This window comes from Petromyzon marinus, chromosome 23 (assembly GCF_048934315.1).
Source record: "Petromyzon marinus isolate PM22_M1 ecotype Great Lakes invasive population chromosome 23, UKy_Petmar_22M1.pri1.0, whole genome shotgun sequence".
In the NCBI taxonomy this organism is placed as follows: Eukaryota; Metazoa; Chordata; class Hyperoartia; order Petromyzontiformes; family Petromyzontidae; genus Petromyzon; species Petromyzon marinus.
Genome location: NC_133689.1, coordinates 9899085 through 9922087, shown reverse-complemented (window position 1 = coordinate 9922087; position 23003 = coordinate 9899085). Strand labels below are relative to the sequence as shown.

At 41.2% G+C, this 23003-nt stretch overlaps 1 protein-coding gene across 2 annotated transcripts in view; it reads left to right on the top strand.

The window, feature by feature from the left end:
* The window catches only part of LOC116945092 (CUB and sushi domain-containing protein 1-like), a 630678-nt gene extending 608866 nt beyond the window's left edge, over positions 1–21812 (top strand). For both annotated transcript variants that reach the window (XM_032959197.2, XM_032959196.2), the window contains exons 68-70: positions 1151–1232; positions 11682–11820; positions 19146–21812. In XM_032959197.2, coding sequence (XP_032815088.2) covers positions 1151–1232; positions 11682–11820; positions 19146–19305 — 381 coding nt within the window. In that variant the 3' untranslated portion in view covers positions 19306–21812. The remainder of the gene's footprint in view (positions 1–1150; positions 1233–11681; positions 11821–19145) is intronic.
* The last annotated feature ends 1191 nt before the right edge of the window (positions 21813–23003 follow it).

Sequence of the window (23003 nt, the reverse complement as noted above, 5' to 3'; positions counted from 1 at the left end):
TATGTACTTGGGCAGGAGATGTTGCTAGAATGGATAATGGCCGGTGGTCAAAACTAATAATGCAGTGGCAGCATCAGGAGAGAAGACACCTGCGAGGTGCTTACACCCCCCCCCCCACCAGGAGACCTTTATCCAGGATTGGATTGACCATGGCTGATGATGATGAGGATGATGAAGCACCGTAGACATGAAACGTTTAAGCATGCAGTTGTATTATTGGATCCATGGTTTCATTCCATTGCATGAAAAAAAAAATTCCACGACAATGGAAAGCTGAAGAATATGACTTGGGATTTCTTCTGCGGCATTATGTAAATCCCTTGAATATGTTCCAGATTAAACGCGAGACTATGGGGATGTTTTATGTAAATTCTTATAAAAATGGTGCCATCAATGGCATAATCGCCTGCCAACAAAATAGAGCACTGTGCATTCATCACACACTGCTTGCCGGGATATGTGACTCACATGCAAGGGTTTCAGTGTGCACGTCTCTTGATGTATATATAAATTTTAGTTTATTTGCATGTATACTACATACGGATAAAATGTATACTATCCCTGTATGGGGGTGCTGTCAAGGCACACTTGGGATTAATTCGCCATGTGCTACCTCTTCACCCGACTGTGCTGTGCATTATTTAGTTTTTTGCCGAACTAGGACTCATATTTAACGGAGAGGCTCTTTGCCTACGCACATCTGGCAGTTCACCAGCAACTGGTTAAAGCAAGCCTGCCTGCTGATGAGAGACCGAATGTCAAAACTTGGCCAAGCGTTTGCTTGTAATTCAACTAACGCATTCCATTACCCAAGTGGCTATTGGAATGTGTGGCCTGGGGGTTCTCAAAAAGGGGTCCCGCAGCCAATTACAAGTTGCCTATTCTGCATCATGTGCAGACAGATACTCCCTCCACTCCCCCTCGCACCGTGGCTATTAAGCACTCTATAATTGAATTGTCAAATGTATTGCTGTTTCATACATGTGTCCGTGTCCCCTCCTTAGCCACGTGGAAGTGTAACTTGCATCACAACAGTCTGCGATTACTTCTTGTTGAATAAGGTCAAGATAGAGACATATCTGGAAATCTGGGATGTGTTCGTGAATGACTATTAATGTTGCATTGTATGTTAAATGTATGTATTGTGCAGGTATCTGCTGAACATGAAAGCTTTGTCTATCAAGGGTCCATTCGAGCCAACGGATTTGGACAGTTTGGAGTACAGAGACTTGGTAAAGTACAATTCTGATTGCAGATTATTGCCATGCACACATTATTATAAAACATCAGACCTCAAGTAATTGCAATCATTCACATGAGAGTATATGTGCTGTGCAACTGTTCATGCAAGCAAAAAATACTGCATTGTGTATTTATTTTAATTAATAATCAAGCCTTAAGCAGCTGGATACCCAAGGGGTCAGCACTTAAAACTGGGACAGTTTGCACCTAGTCAATTATTTTATGTCAGCCTCGGCCTGGTAATTTGTGTAGGGAATTCCTGATGCTTGACATGTACTATCAAGGGAACACTTGAGATGCCTGTGACAGCGTTCACATGAGTGGTTTCAGTGTGTTCCGGTGGCCTATTCCAAAACTGGAACATCATCCGCAGCCAAAGTACGATATCGAAACACCATTATGTGCTGCAAGATGGCCATTAGACAGCGGCACGGAACAGTGGGTTTCCTCCCACAAGAAGAACACTCACTGAAAAACGAATTGGCCAAATGTTTTAATGCAGGGAGCCCTCTTGAAAAAAATAAGTCTTAACTCAACGACGCTTTCTCGATAAAATAGTACAGTCAAGCCGAGAGGCAATCCTTATAAATCAATTAATGGAGCCGTCACCCGCGTAACGCCTTGACAGTTTGAATCGGGGCACGCCAGCTCACCCATTGGTTGGCCCGCCAATCTGGAACGGGCCCCTGTTTGGCCGTAAGAGCAGCCACGAACGTGCTCGCTGGCTGATCAAGGGATTAGCGGATTGGCTGAAGTAAGGGTGAATGCCCGGGGAATTTGAAAGTGCAACGGCTGGGAGAAGCTGCCGGAAAGTGAGCGGCGCACAAAAGAGATGCATGGCCATTAATGGGGAGGGGGGGGGGCTCCTCACTCTGCTGTCTAAGCGTGGTCACATTAAAACAATAAAGTACACTATTCATTTTTTTTTATTTTACCAGGTACGGCACACTGAGATATATAGCTACTTTTCAGAAGCGACCTGGCCACAAATGATAGCTCAACGAAGTCGCTTATCACGTGGAAATTTATAGCAGCCAAATACTCTAAATGCATGTTGATTCTAAATGTGGAGGGGAAAAACCGGAGGACTCAAAGGCAAATCCACACAGCCACGAGGAGAGAGACATGCAAATTTCACATATACAGGCGTCAGTGTTCGGATCGCACCCACGACCTCCTGTATATCAATCGAGGCAGTTAACATCAAACATCTGCCTGAAGATATCTATCCGCATGTACCGGGACCTCCTCTCCGTTTTATCATTGTTGTCATCCTGATGCAACCCCGGCAAGTGCTCCTCATCGTTGGTGATACCGAGCCAATTATGTGAATTATAGATCCAGTATCTCTATCGTGCAAGCACTGCTCACTTTCATTTGATTGACCTGTAAATTATGATGGGCTGGAATGATCCTTGATTGAAATAACAGGTGCTCTGCCACATTTCCATCTGACCATATTTACTGTACTATAGATGCGTTTTAATATTACACATAGTTGTGATAGCCACTCTGGAAATACTTGCAACATGGTTTTCCTTCAGTGGTTCATGAATTCAGCTAGGAGCAAAATAATGTGGAGCATTGAAGGTCGGAGTGTGTGACTGTGTAATCTCGTAAGAAAAATAATTGTAAAAATTAGTGGGCGACTTAATTTCAAAGCTTTTTTTTGCAAAGTTAATTTAAGTCAAATGAGACAGTTATGTGTCTTACTGATGTATCAACTGTGCTGGTAAGAATCCCATGAGACTTCAATAACATCTCCTGTTTGGCCAAATTACTCCGATGCGAATAATTAGTAAAATAGAATTCATCCCCTGAGAGGACTGGATGTCCTGTAAAATGATATGTATGCACCTCAGTGGATCGATTTAACTTCATTGGATTTCAGACAAAATATAGATATATTTTAAACCACCACATTTAAATGTTTATCGACATGGCTTCATTTTTTGCAGAAATTGCATGCCCGGTTTTGGGCGCGTCTCATTTCTCTCCAGTAAAATATGAACTCACCCCGTGAACCCTCAAAGCATCATAAAACAACTACCACCTGTGTGAAGTCAACAGCAGTCCTAAGGCTTGACTGTTGCCAGCTGAGGACCTCAGGTGAAGACTAGCAACACCAGAATATTAATTTCACTAGGGATACAATTTGACTTGACGTTTTCAATGTGACAATCGCCGTGTAAACTTACATGCCCTTAAATAATCGTGCATGTCTGCGTGTCTAGATGTGCTTTGCTCTTATTCACTTTGGAACATAATTAGAACAAAACAAGACATCTCCGCTAGATGGATAGAGAATAGGCTGTGTTAAGGATTACAGTGATGCACGAGGGGATGGCTTTTTAACGCAACTAAGCATCGCACAACAGCATTGTTGTGAAAAAGTAACCGTGTGTTTTGTTAAACTGACGTCTCATTGAAAATAAGTAGTGGTCTCAGATTCAGAAAAGTGTTTTGCAGTTACATTAATGTACATGTATATATAGGGGATATTGGTGTGTGTGGAAGTTGATGCCATAGTTGTTTCTACCAACTCATACTGCTAGGGCTCGGTATGTTCATGTGACCTGGGCTTCACCTAGGTCAAGTGAGACTAAAATGATGACCTGATGCAATGTGACAGCAATATGAGACAATCAATCAAACTTGATTTAATATAGTGCCCTTCGCAATTAAAATCATCACAGAGCGCTTCACATGTAGACATAACATTACATCATTACAATTTTAGATACACAAAATAGTAAAAAGCAAAAAAAATAAAAAAATAAACCTGCATAGACCAGGCCACAGCATGCAAATGTGCACCATGGTGACCACAACATATATTTGGCCTATTTTTGCCAACCTGATGATGGATGAGATCCTCCTCATTTACTTCACCCTGATGTGGAAGTATAGAATTACAATACAATAATGGTTTGTGCTTCACTGCCCTCTGCTGCCCACAGCAAAGTTTAACCTCGCTAAAAATGCGATAGGGTACAAGGAATCACCCCGCGTTAGGGATGTGTTGTTGGGAAATGCGACTTAATTCGAAATTACTTAAAGCGAACTCTAATGTCCCAAAGACATAATGTTAAAGTCGGGGGTTGCGTTCCTAGCCGACATTTCTATCGAGTGAAGAAAGTTTGACTAAATGTTATGAAGTGTACAAATATGCATGTGATTATAAGTTTAAATATGCCAATAATTTGATTAAACTCATCAGAGATGGTTGAATAGCTACGCTGATTTTGACACTTAAACGTCTTTCCACATTTTCTAGAATTCCACAGCTGCCATACGAGTCATTTTAGTGGCAGTTAAAGGTGCAACAATTTCAGCATATTCTAGATTGTTTTCCTGCATTAACATAAATAGTTCTCACGGAGGTCGTGGGTAGGCCAAGCATTATTGCAATATCAGCCGCTTCAAAACGCTGTAAAACTTCTCATTTAACCTCTAGATTAATACTTTTCCTTTGCCTTTTTTTTCTTCCAGAGGCACCATCACCATTCGTACTTGTTTAAAACATATCACCTAATGCTAGTCTGTACTTCCAACCTAACACGTGCGCAATGACCACACGAAATGGTGTGCTGGTAGATGGGAGGCGGAGGGATATTCGGCGGTATGCACGGTGTATGTGTACGGTGCTATATTACATCGCCAAATAGTCCGCTTTCCTTAGTGTAATGTTTCGCATTACACGTATAAGGAGATGTGTTCCAACGCATAATGCGGCAGCCTATAGCGTGGGATTCCTGTATTTGACGCGACCTTTACGTATATTGGTGCGTTAAAAGTTTTTTTTATAAAAAATAAAAATAAATCCTAAATGCTAGGGCAGTGGTCCTCTCCATTGACATCCCTGAGCCAGTAGTTGAAGATCCACATGCCCATGGCCAAGGCTCGTCTGCCCGTGGGATATCTACTGTTGGCTTGCGATACAAACTGATACCGATTTTATGAAACCCCTGAAAAACGACGAACTGAGTTGACCGCCGACAGACTCAAACGTACAACGTTCTGAGTGTAGGTTGGGCACTCGAAATGGAATGCGATTGTCCAGTTGTTAAATAGACCCTAGTGTGTTTATGATTTTGATAAGTATGTTATCATATCATCAACTTGTATTAGCCATATACAGAAGCTGATATTGACTTTAGGTATTTGCCACCTCTAATGGTACCGAATTCTGCTCTGAATGTTTATGTATTATGTTGAACTTCTTTCACACCGTACGTAGCCAACTGCTAATTGGAGGTGCAGGGGAAGGACAAATTAAACACAAAAAGCAGTTATAAATGAGTTTTTCATCTATATTTAAAAGTGCATAGCTCCAGTGGCTTCCAAATATATTTCATATATTTGCAGTAAGCGCACTCATGGGAATTGATTTTGTTCAATTCATGAAACATAATTTATTTAGGCTGTTGGTCTGAATAAACTAGACATGAATGGGGACAGTAGAGATAAGATAAACATTATTATTCACGAGACAAACAGTACAGAGAGGGCAGTTAAAGACACTAAAAATGATACATTATAGACAAGACATGCATGCAAAGACAACATATGAGACGCAGTAGAAACGTTACAATATCGATGATACGGGCAACGTGAATGAGACAGACAACGCAAATGAAAAAGACAGAACAAACAACACAGACAGTAAACACAAGTGTGTCTATAAGACTGAATCGTGACCTTAAATTACGACTTAATTAACACACATCTACATATTGAAGCGTGCCACTGCATATTCTTTGGTTATTTCGGTAAAGTCACGTAGATAGAAAAATAATAATACAAAATAAAGTGAATAAAAAATTAAAAAACGACGTTTCGATCGCAACAAAAGCGGTCGTCATCAAGAAAACGGGGGTTAGCCTCTAAAGCAGGGGTCTCAAACTCAACTTACCTGGGGGCCGCTGGAAGTAGAGTCTGGGTGAGGCTGGGCCGCATCAAGTATTCAAAAAAAAAATACAACTGATCCAACCTTCTCAATCTTTATTAATAACAGTTCAGAACATGAACGGTTCTTCAGAACATAGGCTTCTCTTACCTACTCCTTGCTGCCAGAGACCTGGCAGCGCTTCCTCTTCTTACACAGCTGAGCCACATTTGGCTTGAGGGAGGAAGCAATTGAGACCCTCAGTAAGTTTGGACCTGTACTTTGACTTAGTAAAGTTCATGGTGCAGAAGAGCTTTTCACACGGATATGTGCTCCCAAAAAGGCACATGGTCCGCTTGAACATCCTGGAAAGTTCAGGGAAGGTGGGGGGCAATTCTCTCAAAAATTGTCCAAGCTTTTATGCTTTTGCACTCACCTCCCTGAACTTGGCTTTCAGTTCAGAATTGCACTGCAGGTCAATTAGCTCCATTTGAAGCACAGGGGGGGGCATCTTGCACATCGAAGGAGAAGGGGTCAGCAAAAATTTGAAAAGTGGCTCTGTGTGTCTTGAAGTCTGCAAACCTGTGATCAAATTCCTCCTGTAGCTTTACAATGGCATCAGCATACTTCTCACCACTGAATGGTGTGCCCGCGTCCATGAGTGCCTTGCATGCTGAGAAATGGCAGAGGTTTGTCTGAGAGAGCTGGGCTTTCCATAACACAAGTTTTGTGGAGAATGCTCTGACTTTGTCATAGGCAGCACTGACAAGCTGCCCCTGGCCTTGTAACTTCTTGTTTAATACATTCAGCTCCTGTGTGATGTCAACAAGAAAAGCTAAGTCCATGAGCCATTTGGGATCACTTAGCACAGGAACAGCCATCCCATTCTTCTACATGAAGGCTTTCACTTCTGCTCTCAACTCAAAAAACCTCTTCAAGACGTTTCCCCTGCTGAGTCAGCGTACCTCGGTGAAGTAGAGCACATCCTCATATGCTGACTATTTCCTCTAAAAAGGTGCGGAACTGCTGGTGCTTTAAGCCCCTGGATCTGATATGGTTGATGCATTTCACAGCGACAGATATCACATTTTTCTTAGTTTTTTCGGTAAAGTCACGTTGAAGAGAAACAACAAAATAACAAAATATATATAAAACAATAAAAAAATTCTCACGACGTTTCGACCATAACTCAAACGGTCATCATCAGGTGTGTCGGTTTGCATAAATATGCTGACTATTTCCTCTTTATGCAAACCGACACACCTGATGATGACCGTTTGAGTTATGGTCGAAACGTCGTGAGAATTTTTTATTGTTTTATATATATTTTGTTATTTTGTTGTTTCTCTTCAACGTGACTTTACCGAAAAAACTAAGAATATGAATTACTGCAGTCACGAAAGCTTTAAATCAAAAGATATCACATTGTCAAACTTCAGGCATTTGCTGCAAAGGGCCTGCTGATGGATAATGCAGTGCAGAGCAATGGCCTCAACACCCTCTTCTTCCAGTTTTCTTTGAACAAGTGCTTTTTTTGAGCACTTCGTTTTTCTTATCATTATTAAATTTATCAATCGTGTTCTCTCTCAGGTGTTTATACCTTTCAAATTCATAAATAAAGTGATCTAGATTTTCTTATTTTTGTTTACATCCTACATATCCTTCTGCTCTACCAAATCTCTCTGGATGCCATTGAGCTAACTCTGGTGTCCATGTTACTCCACCTGTCTTAATTCTTAACATCAAGTGCATTGTCTCATGTTTTATATCTTTTAATTTATTGCTCTTTTTGATTAAATTGCGATTGCACATATCTGTCCTTTTTCCTTGTCTTTGTTTCTCTTGTAATAATAATCTATAACTTCTTCTTTATAATATTCAGGTTCTAACCACCATTTGGCTTTTGTTATTGCCACCCATCTCATGCTATTTGGTATCCATGTAATTATTTTCCCTTTCCTATTGCAACACTCTGTTGTCTTTATTAGGTCACTGATTACTCTTGTTGAGTCCGCCCACTTCCTAAGTCCTCTGTACCTTGCACTGGGTGACAGGATATATTTTCCTTCCACTCGGTGTCACTCCAGAATCACTTTTCATCCAAGTGACTAACGTTGCTAATTCGCGTTGGCTAACTTGTCAACAAACACCGGAAGCTGTCACGAGCCTGAGCTATGGAAAAAAATATATAATAATAAAAAAAAAATTAAAAATTGATGTCAAGTAGGGGGCCACAAAATATTGTTTCGCGGGCCGCAATTGGCCCGCGGGCCGCGAGTTTGAGACCCCTGCTCTAAAGGCAAACTGTTTTCAAGGTTTAGAGATGGACGTAGCCCAAGTGTGTCAGCAGCATGGGCGGGGCAGCTAATGTTAATGTAGGAGAAAGCAACGACACTGGCATTGGGTCTACACCAATCAAAGAGCCGCCAAGCAATCATTGTACCTCGCTCGACACACCCAGACTGCTGACGGTGGAGGTTGGCAAGAAAACACAAATGAAGTCATGACCCAAAGTGGTTTATGACATCTTTCCAATGATTGCTAAGTTCATAACCATCCTCTCTGTTGAAATTGCATCTGTGTCTGTATATATGGATGGCTTCATGAACAAGTCTTTGTTGATGGCCAGTAGGCTTTCAAAGTACCATCGTTTACACCATTGGAAACCTCATTTGCCAGTAACAAAATATGATAATTGGTTTTTTACCCTTTTATCTGGCAACAAAACTGACACCTTTTTTTACAAGGAGTCATGTTTTCATTGACCACAATACCTGCGGTCGGAACGCAAACAAAAAATAACAACTCTGATAATGTATGCACTGTCCTGCTTACCCCGAGCTCTCATACTCTGATGGTGCATTGTCTTTGAGTTGTGCGCCTTTTGGCGTCTTCTGGTCCAACACCATGTGAGACGAGGCTCTAAAGAAAGCTGTCTTGGGTGTGGACCAATCAATTTCAAGGACAGTGCATACATTATCAGAGTTGTTATTTTTTGTTTGCATTCCGACCGTAGGTTTTGTGGTCAATGTAAACATGACTCCTTGTAAAAAAGGTGTCAGTTTTGTTGCCAGATAAAAGGATAAAAAAACAATTATCAATATTTATTACTGGCAAATGAGGTTTCCAATGGTGTAAATTCTTACCCCGAGCTCTCATACTCTGATGGTGCATTGTCTTTGAGTTGTGCGCCTTTTGGCGTCTTCTGGTCCAACACCATGTGAGACGAGGCTCTAAAGAAAGCTGTCTTGGGTGTGGACCAATCAATTTCAAGGACAGTGCATACATTATCAGAGTTGTTATTTTTTTTGTTTGCGTTCCGACTGCAGGTATTGTGGTCAATGTAAACATGACTCCTTGTAAAAAAAGGTGTCAGTTTTGTTGCCAGATAAAAGGGTAAAAAAACAATTATCAAGTACCATCGTCTTAGAGACATCAATTTTGCGTGAGCCAGCCGCATTAAAATAATGATCGGCCACGGCAGAAGTATTGGTCCTACCGTGTTTCAAATCTGCCTTGTGTTCACGAACACTGTCCGAGACATATCGCTTAGTTTCCCCAATGCAACTGCTGCCGCAGATACAGCTTAGTTTGTAGACGCCGGGATATTGCAGGTCAGGAATCTTGTCGTTCACAGATGGGATCAGATCACAAATTGTATGTACTGTGTTAATTCGGACCTGGATCTTGTGTTTGTGCATGATTTTGGAAATAGATTTGGTTACCCCTGCTCTGTATGGCAAGGTGATGTTTTTGATTGGATCCCCAGATGGCTCCTTCCTCACGGTTGGGGTAATGGCTTTGCGGATTATGTGGTCAGAATATCCATTCGCCTTGAGAGCTTGGTGTACGTGTTGAGTTCACTCGTTAGGTGTTCATGGTCGGAGATACATTGAGCTCTTTAGTGTAACGTTTTGATGAGGGAATTCTTCTGGGATGGATGGTGTTGGGAATCAGGTTTTAGGTAGGCATCCGTATGGGTTACTTTCCTGTAGACAGATTAGCTCATTGAGCCATCTGGTCTCTTTTTGATTAGGATATCCAATAAAGGTAGCATGCCATCCTTTTCTACCTCCATGGTGAATTTGATGGCTGGGTGTATGGAATTTATGTGGTTGAGGAATTGGTTCAGAGCCGGTCGGCCATGTGGCCAGATGGCAAACGTGTCATCCACAGACCTTTTCCACAAGGACGGGCGTAGAGTGGATGCCTGGATGGCGTCTGTCTCAATTTTTTCCGTTAAAATGTTGGCTACAACCAGAGATAAGGGAGAATCCATTTGGTGCCTTCAGTTTGTTTGTAAAATGTTTAATTCCAGGTGAAGTATGTATTGGTGAGGTAGTGTCTCACCAGGGCCGGTACATCAGCATGCAATCCTTGTTGGACCAAATTTTCAATGATTGCAATGGTATTGGGCACAGGAACTTTGGTGAACAAAGAAACTACATCGAAACTAACGAGCAAATCACCTGGGGACAGTGAGATGTCTTTAATTGACGATACCAGGTGAGCTTAGTTAAGTACAGAAGAGGTGGTCTTACCAGTGAATGGCTGCAAGGTCTCAGACAGATATCGGGCCAGTTTGTAGGTGGGTGAGCCAATGGTGGGGTGTACCTTCTTTATGGATTTTTGCTAAGCCATATAATCTGGGTGGTCTAGCAGGATAAGGTTTTAAGGAAAACCGTTTGGTCTGTTCATAGTGGTGATCTCTTTGATAAACCAACCCCACCATGGGAATGTTGAATGTTTACAATTTTCTTCAAGGCTCGCCTTTAACATCCTTCCAGGTGACCAAATCACCTGGAAGGATGTTAAGCCTTGGTAGTGCCTTGAATGGGTGACCACCATGCATAAAACAAAAATATATCTAGCATAGGCTGTTGTGGGGTTACATTCTCAGGAGAGAGCAGTTGAGTAAAATCCATTGTTGTAATGTACCATTCTCGAATATCGACGCTCCCTGGCCTTTACCGACCCACACTGAACCAGCGTGGTGAAGTAGGCCAGAGTTTCGCGGGTTCGTTTTTTTGGCAAAAAATATCCAGCGTAAAAACCACCCGTACCGCTACTCCACCATCCCCTTCACATAGTGGTCGTTGCTGCTGAAAGATACAATAAAAACGGACAAACCTAGACATTGCGTTTGTTATTTTATTTTGCGTCTTATTCTGTTACATTGTCCCCCCCCGTCCTTTTTCCACCATTTCCTTCCCTCCCCCTGGAAATATTTTGGGTCCCCAACCGTTGCCGGCGAGCCCAAGTGCTCTCGCTCATCCCTTCCCTAATCACTAGGGTGTAGTGACTCACTATGCCAATCGCACGTTTTGTTACATTCCGTCTCGCACTCCCTCTGATATTCATGACTGTATCCTTGGCTCTTGAAAAACAATAAATTAACAATAGTATAAAAAAAACCCCACCCATGCCACGAGGTGCATGCGGCACAGCTCGGATGTGCCAGTGGGAAAAAAGAAGCGTTTGATGTTGACTTTGATGTGGCATTAGTGACATGCGTCGTGGTACACATTCTCCGCACGTCTCTCCCGGGCAGGAATGAGTGGGGCCGGTGGAACTCGGCGACCTCCGGGTTCCCACGTGGGCACCAGCAGTAGCTCCGTGGCCATCGCCATCCTCGTGCCTTTCTTTGCGCTCATCTTCGCTGGATTCGCCTTCTACCTTTACAAACAACGGTACTCCTCCCTCCACACACACTAACCCCTCCCCCCTTACCCCCCCGGCACATCGCCTGACATTGGTAGAGTCCGTCAGAGGCAGTATCCACCTTTGAGTTCGCATGGGTTGTGTGCGGCAACCTTAATTTATATCCTTCGAAGGGATCTCTTTTTTCCTACAAAAAAAATAACAAACTCGTTTAGCAGTTGTACGCAAAATGTTTCACTCTGTGGCTTCCCTTGTAAGGCCTTAAAACGTGATTAATGATAATCTGAGAGTAAATTAGATGGACTAATGACCTGTTTGGTGCGATGTATGGGCTTGGCATGCTCGCCAGGGAGGGCCCCGGGTATTAGTTCAGTGTCAGCCTGCCAAGATGTTTGTGCCGTTGATCTGTTGTTAAACTGAGTGCATCTATCGTCTGTGCCCATGCACAGTGTTGGAAGGGTTACTACATTCGAAAATAAATCAGTGGCCGATTACTGATGATTCGAAATTACAGATAATGTAATGTAATCGCATATTTGTTTTTTTTCGAAGCAATGCAGTTTGATACACATCACTATTATTGTTATTACTTTCTTAGTATCAGCACGTGTTTTGTATATTTGACTTCCGAAATAAAAGCATTCAACTGCTGTCCTTGTCACAACCTAAGCTGCCTGCTTGATAATTTCTACATTTTAACAGATTTTTTGAATAATTTTCAAATTCATTTTTTTTACTGAATGCATAAAGTTATCATTCATAAGAAGCAACAGTGATGCGATGCAATGTTAAAATCATAATCAAATTACGGAATTACCTCTACCCATAAACCAGTTGGGTGACAGGCACCAGCAGTACAGGAGGTCACGAGTTCAGATGCCGGCATGGAATGTGGAATGTTGACCACTGGCTCCGTGCTGTAAACAGGAGATGAGCACCACCCAGTCGGGCGGGGCGGAGGGGCCTTAAGAAGAAATTATTTTGGGCCCCCCTCAACTCAAATTTATGAACACCTGCCGAGATAACAGAAGGGATATGGACACGAGATAGAGGTGTAGCAATATGGGATTTCTTTTTTTTTACAAATAGATGGAAGAGTAACGAGATGAAAGGAGAGAGAGGTGCAGGTTATGACAGAAAGGTAGGAACATTAGCAGTGAGGGCAAGAGAAAGAGAATCATTGAGATGAGAGAAGACAGATTAGACATATGAATTGTCGTTTAATAGTGAACGAAATATTTTTTTTTTATTTTTAGACGTGATTTCGAGTATGATATTTTGGTGCATCCCCTATGTCTTCATAAAGCCGTGGCCCCTTTAGCTACTTGGGACACTAAGCTTTTGCCTCGTCTGCTTAGGCCTCGCGTGCCACCACTGTCACTTGAGTAGCAAACCACTCTTCCTCTTGTTAACTTGAATCTGCGACAAAATGCAAAGTCAACAATGGTTGTCCTGCAGAGAGACTGGACTCTTCCAATAAACACGTTGAATATGCGCGTAGTAGTTTTACTTCGGAGTGACTTGGTCCTCGCACTGATAATGTGGAGTTTCCACCGTTGTCTCAGGGCCACCACTGGAGGTGATTGCTACTCCACATTTGCTTATGCCGGGAGTCACTTTGACATGAGTAACAACAATAAAAAGTAATAGACAATGTTTAGGCATCATATGAAGTCATGAAGATAAACATGTCATGATTGAACTTTAAGATGCCATTCTTCAATCAGTTCATACGGCGAGCATTCCTGGATAATAAACATGTTCATTCACAACAACACGACCAACAAAATCATAAATACTAAGATAAAAAACAACTACATCAAATAACAAAGATTGATGTATACGTGGAATGTCTGGGAGAGGGCAGATAAGAAATGTACAGAATATGAAACAAGAATCTGGGATGTCACGATCATTATTATAAAAATATAAATGGTCGTGGGTTTGACATGTCGCAAAAAGGATGGGCACTTTTTAGACAAATCCAGTGATTGAATGGGAGGGAATGTGAACAGAGGAATGACAGTAGATGATTGGGGATGATAAAACTTCATAGGGCTGGGATGTATTGTAGCTCTACAGGGCCATAGACCATGGTGTCAGTATAGCGATCTCTCAGTCAAGTGATGCTTTGAAAATCCATGATGATATGTGCATCAATGCATTCCAAGCCTGCTTCTGTCTGCATTATCATACGCACATTGTGTAGAGGTAGAATTATTTGAATTGTACACTCATATACTGTATAAATGAAGGGTTTGGTGGCACATGCTTTTGAAGTTGGGGATAATGTATATATGGAGCCATATCCATCTGTATAGTAATAATGCACCATTAAAGGGTAGTACACCAGGTAGGTTTATAACATACACATGCAAAGGTGTTGTGTGGTATACTATTATGAGGGTAGGTTTTATCTGGGTACTCTGTTTTTTTTTTCCACACTCCAATAATAGTACAAATTATGGATTACACAACGGTTTGCCAACACGTGATCGTCTTGTGTAGCATCTAATTGGTGGTACGCAAGCCAACGGACGAGTAGCTGTTCTGGATTCAAATTAACGGCGTCAATTTCGTCCTGACGACGATATCGGTTGTGTGTCGGGTGACACGAGATCATGTGACAGGTGGGGCCACGCCGAGAAGTGGCTGCCGTCTTCCACCCCGGGTAGCTGTCGGGGCTAAATTATTTTGTGCATTGCAAATGAGAGTCCTTTTTTGTTTGCTCTGGTTTGTGTCTCCCAAGTTACGTGCAATAAAACCGTTGATCGGTGTGTCCGGCTTTTCATAGCCAAAGTCCCTGATAGCGACACGGCGTTACACCACGGGCTCGTTCATATTGGATCGTCGTTACGAGCATTTTAGCGCCCCACTCCATCACCCCTTAATTTCTATTTTTGGCAGACTGCAAGTATGGGCATAATGCATAATCACTACGTTTAAATTACATTTGCAAGTGAAGTTTAAGAAACATTTACAATTGCCGAACACAAGCATACGGTGTAATGCGCATATGCTTAACCATCACCATGCAGTGCCGAAGATAATTTTGTAATTGCTTGGGGAACTTATTTTGTTTATTGGTTCCGGCTGGAGCACACGAGGGACTGCGCTCTGGCTGTACGCCTCTCGACTTCTCGATCGACACAATGCGTCCGATTTTGCGAAATATGCACGCGTTAGAAATTGCGCTTATTCCTACAATTGTTATTTTGTAAAGCAAACGAATATTTTTATGTGAAATAATGAGAGGGACATCTAGGATAGTACGATCACACACCATCTCATAATGCGCGTCTTCGTTAATGAGCACACAAACAGAATTTTGGCTAAATCTCTCTTTTTTTAACGCATGTCAAAAATGTTATGAATTGATTTGCATTTTAATGAGGGAAATCACTATTTGACCCCTCTGCAAAACATGACTTAGTACTTGGTGGCAAAACCCTTGTTGGCAATCACAGAGGTCAGACGTTTCTTGTAGTTGGCCACCAGGTTTGCACACATCTCAGGAGGGATTTGTCTCACTCCTCTTTGCAGATCTTCTCCAAGTCATTAAGGTTTCGAGGCTGACGTTTGGCAACTCGAACCTTCAGCTCCCTCCACAGATTTTCTATGGGATTAAGGTCTGGAGACTGGCTAGGCCACTCCAGGACCTTAATGTGCTTCTTCTTGAGCCACTCCTTTGTTGCCTTGGCCGTGTGTTTTGGGTCATTGTCATGCTGGAATACCCATCCACGACCCATTTTCAATGCCCTGGCTGATGGAAGGAGGTTCTCACCCAAGATTTGACGGTACATGGCCCCGTCCATCGTCCCTTTGATGCGGTGAATTGTCCTGTCCCCTTAGCAGAAAAACACCTCCAAAGCATAATGTTTCCACCTCCATGTTTGACGGTGGGGATGGTGTTCTTGGGGTCATAGGGAGCATTCCTCCTCCTCCAAACACGGTGAGTTGAGTTGATGCCAAAGAGCTCCATTTTGGTCTCATCTGACCACAACACTTTCACCCAGTTGTCCTCTGAATCATTCAGATGTTCATTGGCAAACTTCAGATGGGCATGTATATTTGCTTTCTTGAGCAGGGGGACCTTGCGGGCGCTGCAGGATTTCAGTCCTTCACGGCGTAGTGTGTTACCAATTGTTTTCTTGGTGACTATGGTCCCTGCTGCCTTGAGATAATTGACAAGATCCTCCCGTGTAGTTCTGGGCTGATTCCTCACCGTTCTCATGATCATTGCAACTCCACGAGGTGAGATCTTGCATGGAGCCCCAGGCCGAGGGAGATTGACAGTTCTTTGTGTTTCTTCCATTTGCGAATAATCGCACGAACTGTTGTCACCTTCTCACCAAGCTGCTTGGCAATGGTCTTGCAGCCCATTCCAGCCTTGTGTAGGTCTACAATCTTGTCCCTGACATCCTTGGAGAGCTCTTTGGTCTTGGCCATGGTGGAGAGTTTGGAATCTGATTGATTGATTGCTTCTGTGGACAGGTGTCTTTTATACAAGTAACAAGCTGAGATTAGGATCACTCCCTCTAAGAGTGTGCTCCTAATCTCAGCTCGTTACCTGTATAAAAGACACCTGGGAGCAAGAAATCTTTCTGATTGTGAGGGGGTCAAATACTTATTTCCCTCATTAAAATGCAAATCAATTTATAACATTTTTGACATGCGTTTTTCCGGATTTTTTGTTGTTATTCTGTCTCTCACTGTTCAAATAAACCTACCATTAAAATTATAGACTGATCATTTCTTTGTGAGTGGGCAAACGTACAAAATCAGCAGGGGATCAAATACTTTTTTCCCTCACTGTATAATGTTTCTATCTTCGTGGCTTATTCCAAATTCTGGGTTATGCGAGTCTGTCTTCTAGAGGTTTTACAGTGCAACAAACAGCAGTGGCTATCACATCTAGACATTGGCCCCCAACACTTGAATGTGGATTTCCACAACTAATTTCGCGGATGCCCTACAGATGAGCACTGACCCCATTTATTTTTTTAAAGGGAAAATTTTCCAGTAGATTCGAATTATTCTCATATGTGCTTTTTTTCATTTATTCTTGTTTTATTTTCAAATGCACAATACAATGTCACGCTAGCATTGGTAGACATTTTTTTTTATTAAATGTGAATTACCAGTAATAATGACACATGTATAAAACACGTAGATATGTAGAATAAGTAATCATTATATTCTAAGAAAAATGTCAAGATCGTAAATCCTGTGAAAAACCCTGCAGTGTGTAATTTAACGCCAATTATATAATTGCTTTCCGAACTTAGGCCTGTGACACATTACGGATGAATAGTTTGTCCTAAAAGAACGTAGCAGTAACCACCGCAAAAAACACATCACCACGAGGGAGGTATTGAAATGCTTTTTACCAAATTGTATACATCACTGTGGCGAAGAACTCAACTTTAAATTGATCCCAGAGGAATGTAGCTATCCCCTGCCAAAACGGTGCTTCCAAACCTAAGCGCTTTTTATACTGTAGCGATGAATCCTGAAGCGATAAATCCTGAAACATTTTTCAAACTATATAGATTTTAAAAAAAAAAACAAATACGTTGGAGTCTCCTCGTACACACGTTCAGACATGTTTCTGGGTGCAACGGAAACAGATTGGCCAGCCTCAGACTTTATTCGTCCTTGTAACGTGATTTTATCACGAGACTTCAGCAACTTTGTAGCCTCAGCGAAAAAATAAACTGCAGCCGCAGCAGGCTTGCTTTAAAAGCAGGGAGGGGGGGGGGGGGTGGTTGGTGGGTATGGTTGGCAAGCATGTGAGTCACTGTGGCCAGTCACCCTGAACAAAACAGTTCACTCGATTACAGAGCCAACTTTAGATCCATTAAGACCGACTTATGGACGTTCGGCGCTGGGCCATCTGAACCTCACAGAGGTTCATGGTTCGAGTTTGGTAGGCCGCCCTGGTTAATCGTGGTGGGTGCGTGTTAATCACGAAAACACACGCAGCCTCTGCATCACAGTGGACGTTAACGATCCCGTGACATTATTCCAAGAAGAGTAGGCCATTGTGGGCTGGCGTCATGGCCCAATGTTTGTCAAATTTGAAGAATCGCAAGCAAATTACTTGATTGGTAATGCATAGTAAAATGTTGACTCGTACTGCGAAATTGTAGCAGAATCCTCCTGAAAAGTAGTCTTATGACTCAGGGTGGCGTCCCTGAGTAAACAAGTGTCATAGCATTAATAATAATAATAATCATCAAAGCATTACGATTCTTAAGTATCCAGAATTTATTGTAATATGCTTACCAACATATCAACCATAATACATGGAAACTAATATCTTTAAAGAATGTTTGTGAATATATGTATAATGAAGTACTATTGAACTGATTCCTGCCTAGGCAAGTTGGGACTTTTACCACTGGGTTATGGCCACCACAACAGGTAACCCCTTCGTGTCTGAGCAGGGAGACGTTTTGTTATTCAACCATTGAATGATGATAGTGAGTTGAGGGCCTTTTGGTCCATGCTTGTATACCACTAGAAATACGGGTCCTAAAATATAATTCCAATTAAGGGACAAATGTGTTTATGCATTTTTTTTCCCTGACTGCCATAGCACCTACGTATTGGTGCATGCTATTATAATAAGGAATTGAAAAACAACAATAATCACTTGGGTCCTAATGCACATCACTGATCGTGATGACGCTGCGGATATTTCAAATGGCGAAAGTAAAGGTCCAGCCTTGCAATTTCTGAGCTCACGTCACAGCTGGAGAATGAATGGGCCTTATCTAAACATAGCCCGAGACAGATGTCCTCGAAAAGGATTTGTCAGGTACGCTCACTCGATCCCACAGACGCGACCTGCCGGGCAACTAACTGTGGTGTACCCATTTACACCCAGAAATCACGCAACGGTTGGGCCAACGTTGGCATGTAATTGGAACCATTGGCCGAACGTTGCCTCGACGTTGCATGATGACTGGGTATTGCTGGGTCGACAGAGGTAGTGGAGGGGGGGGGGGATTTAAGAAATGTGCACTTAAATTTTGATTTAAAGCTTTCGTGACTGCAGTGATTCATATTCTTGGTTCTTTCGGTAAAGTCACGTTGAAGGGAAACAATAAAATGATAAAATATATATAAAACAATAAAATTATCACGACGTTTCGACTGCAACACAAGCAGTCATCATCAGGTGTGTATACACATATGTGCACTTGTTATTTCAACTGGCGACCTGTGGAATGAAAATGTAGTGTACCAATCATTACATGATGGTGAAGATAATAACGACGATGATGATGATGATGGCGCTGATGCTTGTGGCCGCAAATACTATTGGATGTCCTTTGTTTCCCCGCAGAACACGACCGAAAGCCAGATACAGCGGCTGCTCGGCACACGAGAACACGAATGGGCAGGCGGCGTTTGAGAATCCGATGTACGACACGAACCTGAGGCCGGGGGAAGCCAAGGTTGTACGCTTTGACCCGAGTCTCAACACTGTGTGCACAATGGTATAGGGGAAATGAGTGGAGCCATAGATATATTTTGTGAAGGAAGTATAATTATAATTGTATGCAATGAATCATTTTTATATTTTATGTTTATCTTTCTTATTCGTGCGTGTCTATATATGTAAGCGGGTATATATGGAGTATACGTATATACACGTGTGTATATGCATAATATGTATGTGTATGTATGTATACACATATGTAGCTAATTTATGCCACCACATGGGGGATATGTACATTTGTGTATATCACATATATGTGTACGTATCTGCACATGTATATCTAAAGATTTTTGCCACCACTATAATTTTATTTTGTAAATAATGTCTATTTCTTATTGTTTTGTACACATTGCTTTGTTTTGAATGTGCTTTGTTTTATGCTGTTCTCGTTATTTTGTCGTGGTCTTCACAGTCTAGGAACTGTTTATTTAATATTAAAATAAATAAATATATACCGGACAATCTTCATGAGTTAATTGCGACAGAAGCAGGAGTGGTCTATGAACGTTATAATGTCATTTTTTCGGTTGAGATATTAATATATGTTGATGTTGAACATTATTTGCGATGATTGCTTCATATATTGATATCTTTTTTTTTAATCATCGCATTTTTTTCACTTGTTCGGATGGAAATGATTTCATTTGAAGGACATGAAAATGCTTAAAAAATGAAAGGTAATTTATAACTTAAGGGAAGAATTAACGCATCAGTAGAAAAATGCGATACGTTGAAACACACAAGCACTGCCATGTTACACTGTAACGTCTACAGATTTGTAGCGATATGTATTTTACGAAAAAAACTAATTGTTGAAAATAAATGTTTGATTTTTACATTGTCAGTGTTAAAAATACGCCACGATTTAAAATATTTGAAGTACATCAACTATTGAATAAGTCACTGTAGTCAAATTTGCTTTATATTTTCGGTTTTTTTTACATGTACATCAACGTGTATATTTGTTATCATAAAAGGTGGTTCGCTAGGTTTAAACACTATTTATCAGCTCGAGTATTCAAACGCAGCCTGCACGCTAGAACATATTGATGCCAGACTTGGTGAAGAGACCACAAGGTCACCTCGTTGTGCATGAGCCCAAAACAGGTATCTGAATTGTCGGTACCACCTGAGGTGGGCATAACTCTCGTGGTTTCCAATGTATTAATGTGGTCAACAACAGTGATTTACGTGATAACCATTCGAAATTAGCGGGCTTACGTATGTACGCTAATTGTAGGTGTGAGCGGGAAGGACAACAAATTAAACACAAAAAGCAGTTCTAAAGAAATTCGTTAAAAAAATATAATCAAACTCGGTCTCATCGGCCATGTAGACACGTCGGTACTACACGAGTGTTGCCACTTTAAGCGGCGCCAATTTCTGCTGTCGCCCAGGAACTGTTCATAAGCGGGCCGCGAGGGGTATCGATGCGATCGGTGAAGCCGCGTGCCCTTGCGCGCCTTGGTCTATCGTGTGCTCTGCTAGTGGCAAACATTGCTGTATCAGAATGTTTGTTGTGCACGAGTTGTATTTGAAACAAACATTTCTTTTGAAAGTATACTTTGAAGAAAAAAAATATATTCAGCACCCCAAGGGTTGAATTCAGGCACCCACCCCCCCCCAAAACTAGATATATATATTTCCACCCGCCACCGATGTTAATATTCTTGGCCTTTTGTTTTGTTGTAGTTTTAATGATTTGTTTTTCTGCAACCAATCGGAAATTTTATGAAAAAAATGTTTGATACATCTGTGCATGCATTTCCCCAAAGGGCATACTTTTGCAGTCACGCTGTCAGTGGAAAAAAAAACATGAATTTATTTTTCGATTTTGCGCTCGCTTTACGTGAGCCACGCCTATTAGTAACTTGCCACTTCGTTTTTTGAACAATTCGAGACAATGAGAAACCCTAACTTATTTCCACACCACAATGTTACTTGTACAGAATGTTGCTTTTTTTATGAGGTTGACAAAGTTATGAAGAAAAGATTATATTTTTATGAAATATTGTATAATCGCTCTTGTCAGTTGCTTCATAAGAAATGAATATATATGTTAAATGATTTAAAATGATAAGAAAACAATTGCGGCTTTGCCTGTATAATGAACACTGGTTTGTACTGTGTCTATAATGTGCCAAAATTCTCACTAATAACAGCTTCATTTATGACGTTCATTCTTCGACACGCACGGAAACATAAAACGCTTTTGTGTTGGACTGATCGAAGGTGGGAAAAAAAGTCACACATTGGAATTTCGTTTACTTGTTTTTGATTTTCTGAAACAAATCCTTGTATTGTCTTGCTTGGTTGTAGCTCAATTGTCATATATTTATACAACTTAAAAGATGATCTGTGGGTTTGATTATTTCTTTAATATAGAAGAGTAACTTGCTGCAACAAAGTAAGATATATTTGACATGCTGTTTTGAGCTGATTAAGAATTTGACATTTGCTGTACAGAAATCGTTTTGTACTGAGCACTTGTAATAAAAGGTTTATAAATTCTCTTATGTATTGTTCACTTTTTTCCCATGGAAAAATGGGGGAATAAATAACTGCTTCTCTCATCTAATATTCCGTCAAATATTTAATGTTAGTCTGAAGAGTAAACTAATTTTAACGTGCAAGGTATTGTGACATTTAAACACAAAATGTACGTAGACTCAATTATTATTTGGTCTAATAAGGGCTTTTTTTTCCAGCCTGCTTAATGTAGCGAGCCACATGGGGAAATTCATTTGGGAGAAAAAAATAAAATCTCGATTCGTACCAACTCATGAAAATATAACATTATTTGGTGATGCTGTGCACAGGGGCAGATATAAAAAAAAAACATAATTCAAGACTTCGATTTAAAGCTTTCGTGACTGCAAGGATTCATCTTCTTTGGTTCTTTCGGTAAAGTCACGTAGAATGAGAATAAAATAATAAATTGATAAAATAAAATAACACAATAATATTCTCACGACGTTTCGGCCACAACACAAGCGGCCTTCTACGTGACTTTACCGAAAGAACCAAAGAAGATAATTCAAGACATTTGTCAACAACACTGCCCGTAAAAGAACAAGTATAAAGCAACGTTTTGTGCAATGGCCCTTCTTCACAACACGTAGAAAAGCTGTCGAGGTTGACTTTACACTACAGGTCCCACAGTTTACGATTACAGCATTGCAGTGTTCACGCAATTGCCAAATTATGGCCACTTTTGGCCGAAATTCACACGGCACACACCGCAAGATTAAAACAAACACCTGGGAGGGTACGTCATCCATCCGCAACGGCGTCACGGGTATCCCTGCAGTGACGTCAGTAACGGCTCCTCATCGCCCTTCCAGTCATTCCAGCATACAGATCTTTTAGTGAGTTCCCTGAATTTTTTTTAAAAAAATTTAGTTTTAAATTAATAATTATTCAATCGTTTGAATGTTTATGGTCTATTATTATTTTTGTATCGTGAAAAGTGATTTAGGTGTATATTTTTAGGGGCCGTCCAAAAATGACGTCACGCACCAGGGGGGGGGGGTGAGAAATGTGACGTCACATCAAAATGCGCAACTTTAAATAAATATAGACAACACGTTCTACTTAATTAAATAGACTTATGAATAAATGTCTTCTCCTACAACATCAGAGTGCAGCGCCACATAAAATACGCACAACAATGCCAATAGTTTAAAGCGATTTGAAGCATGT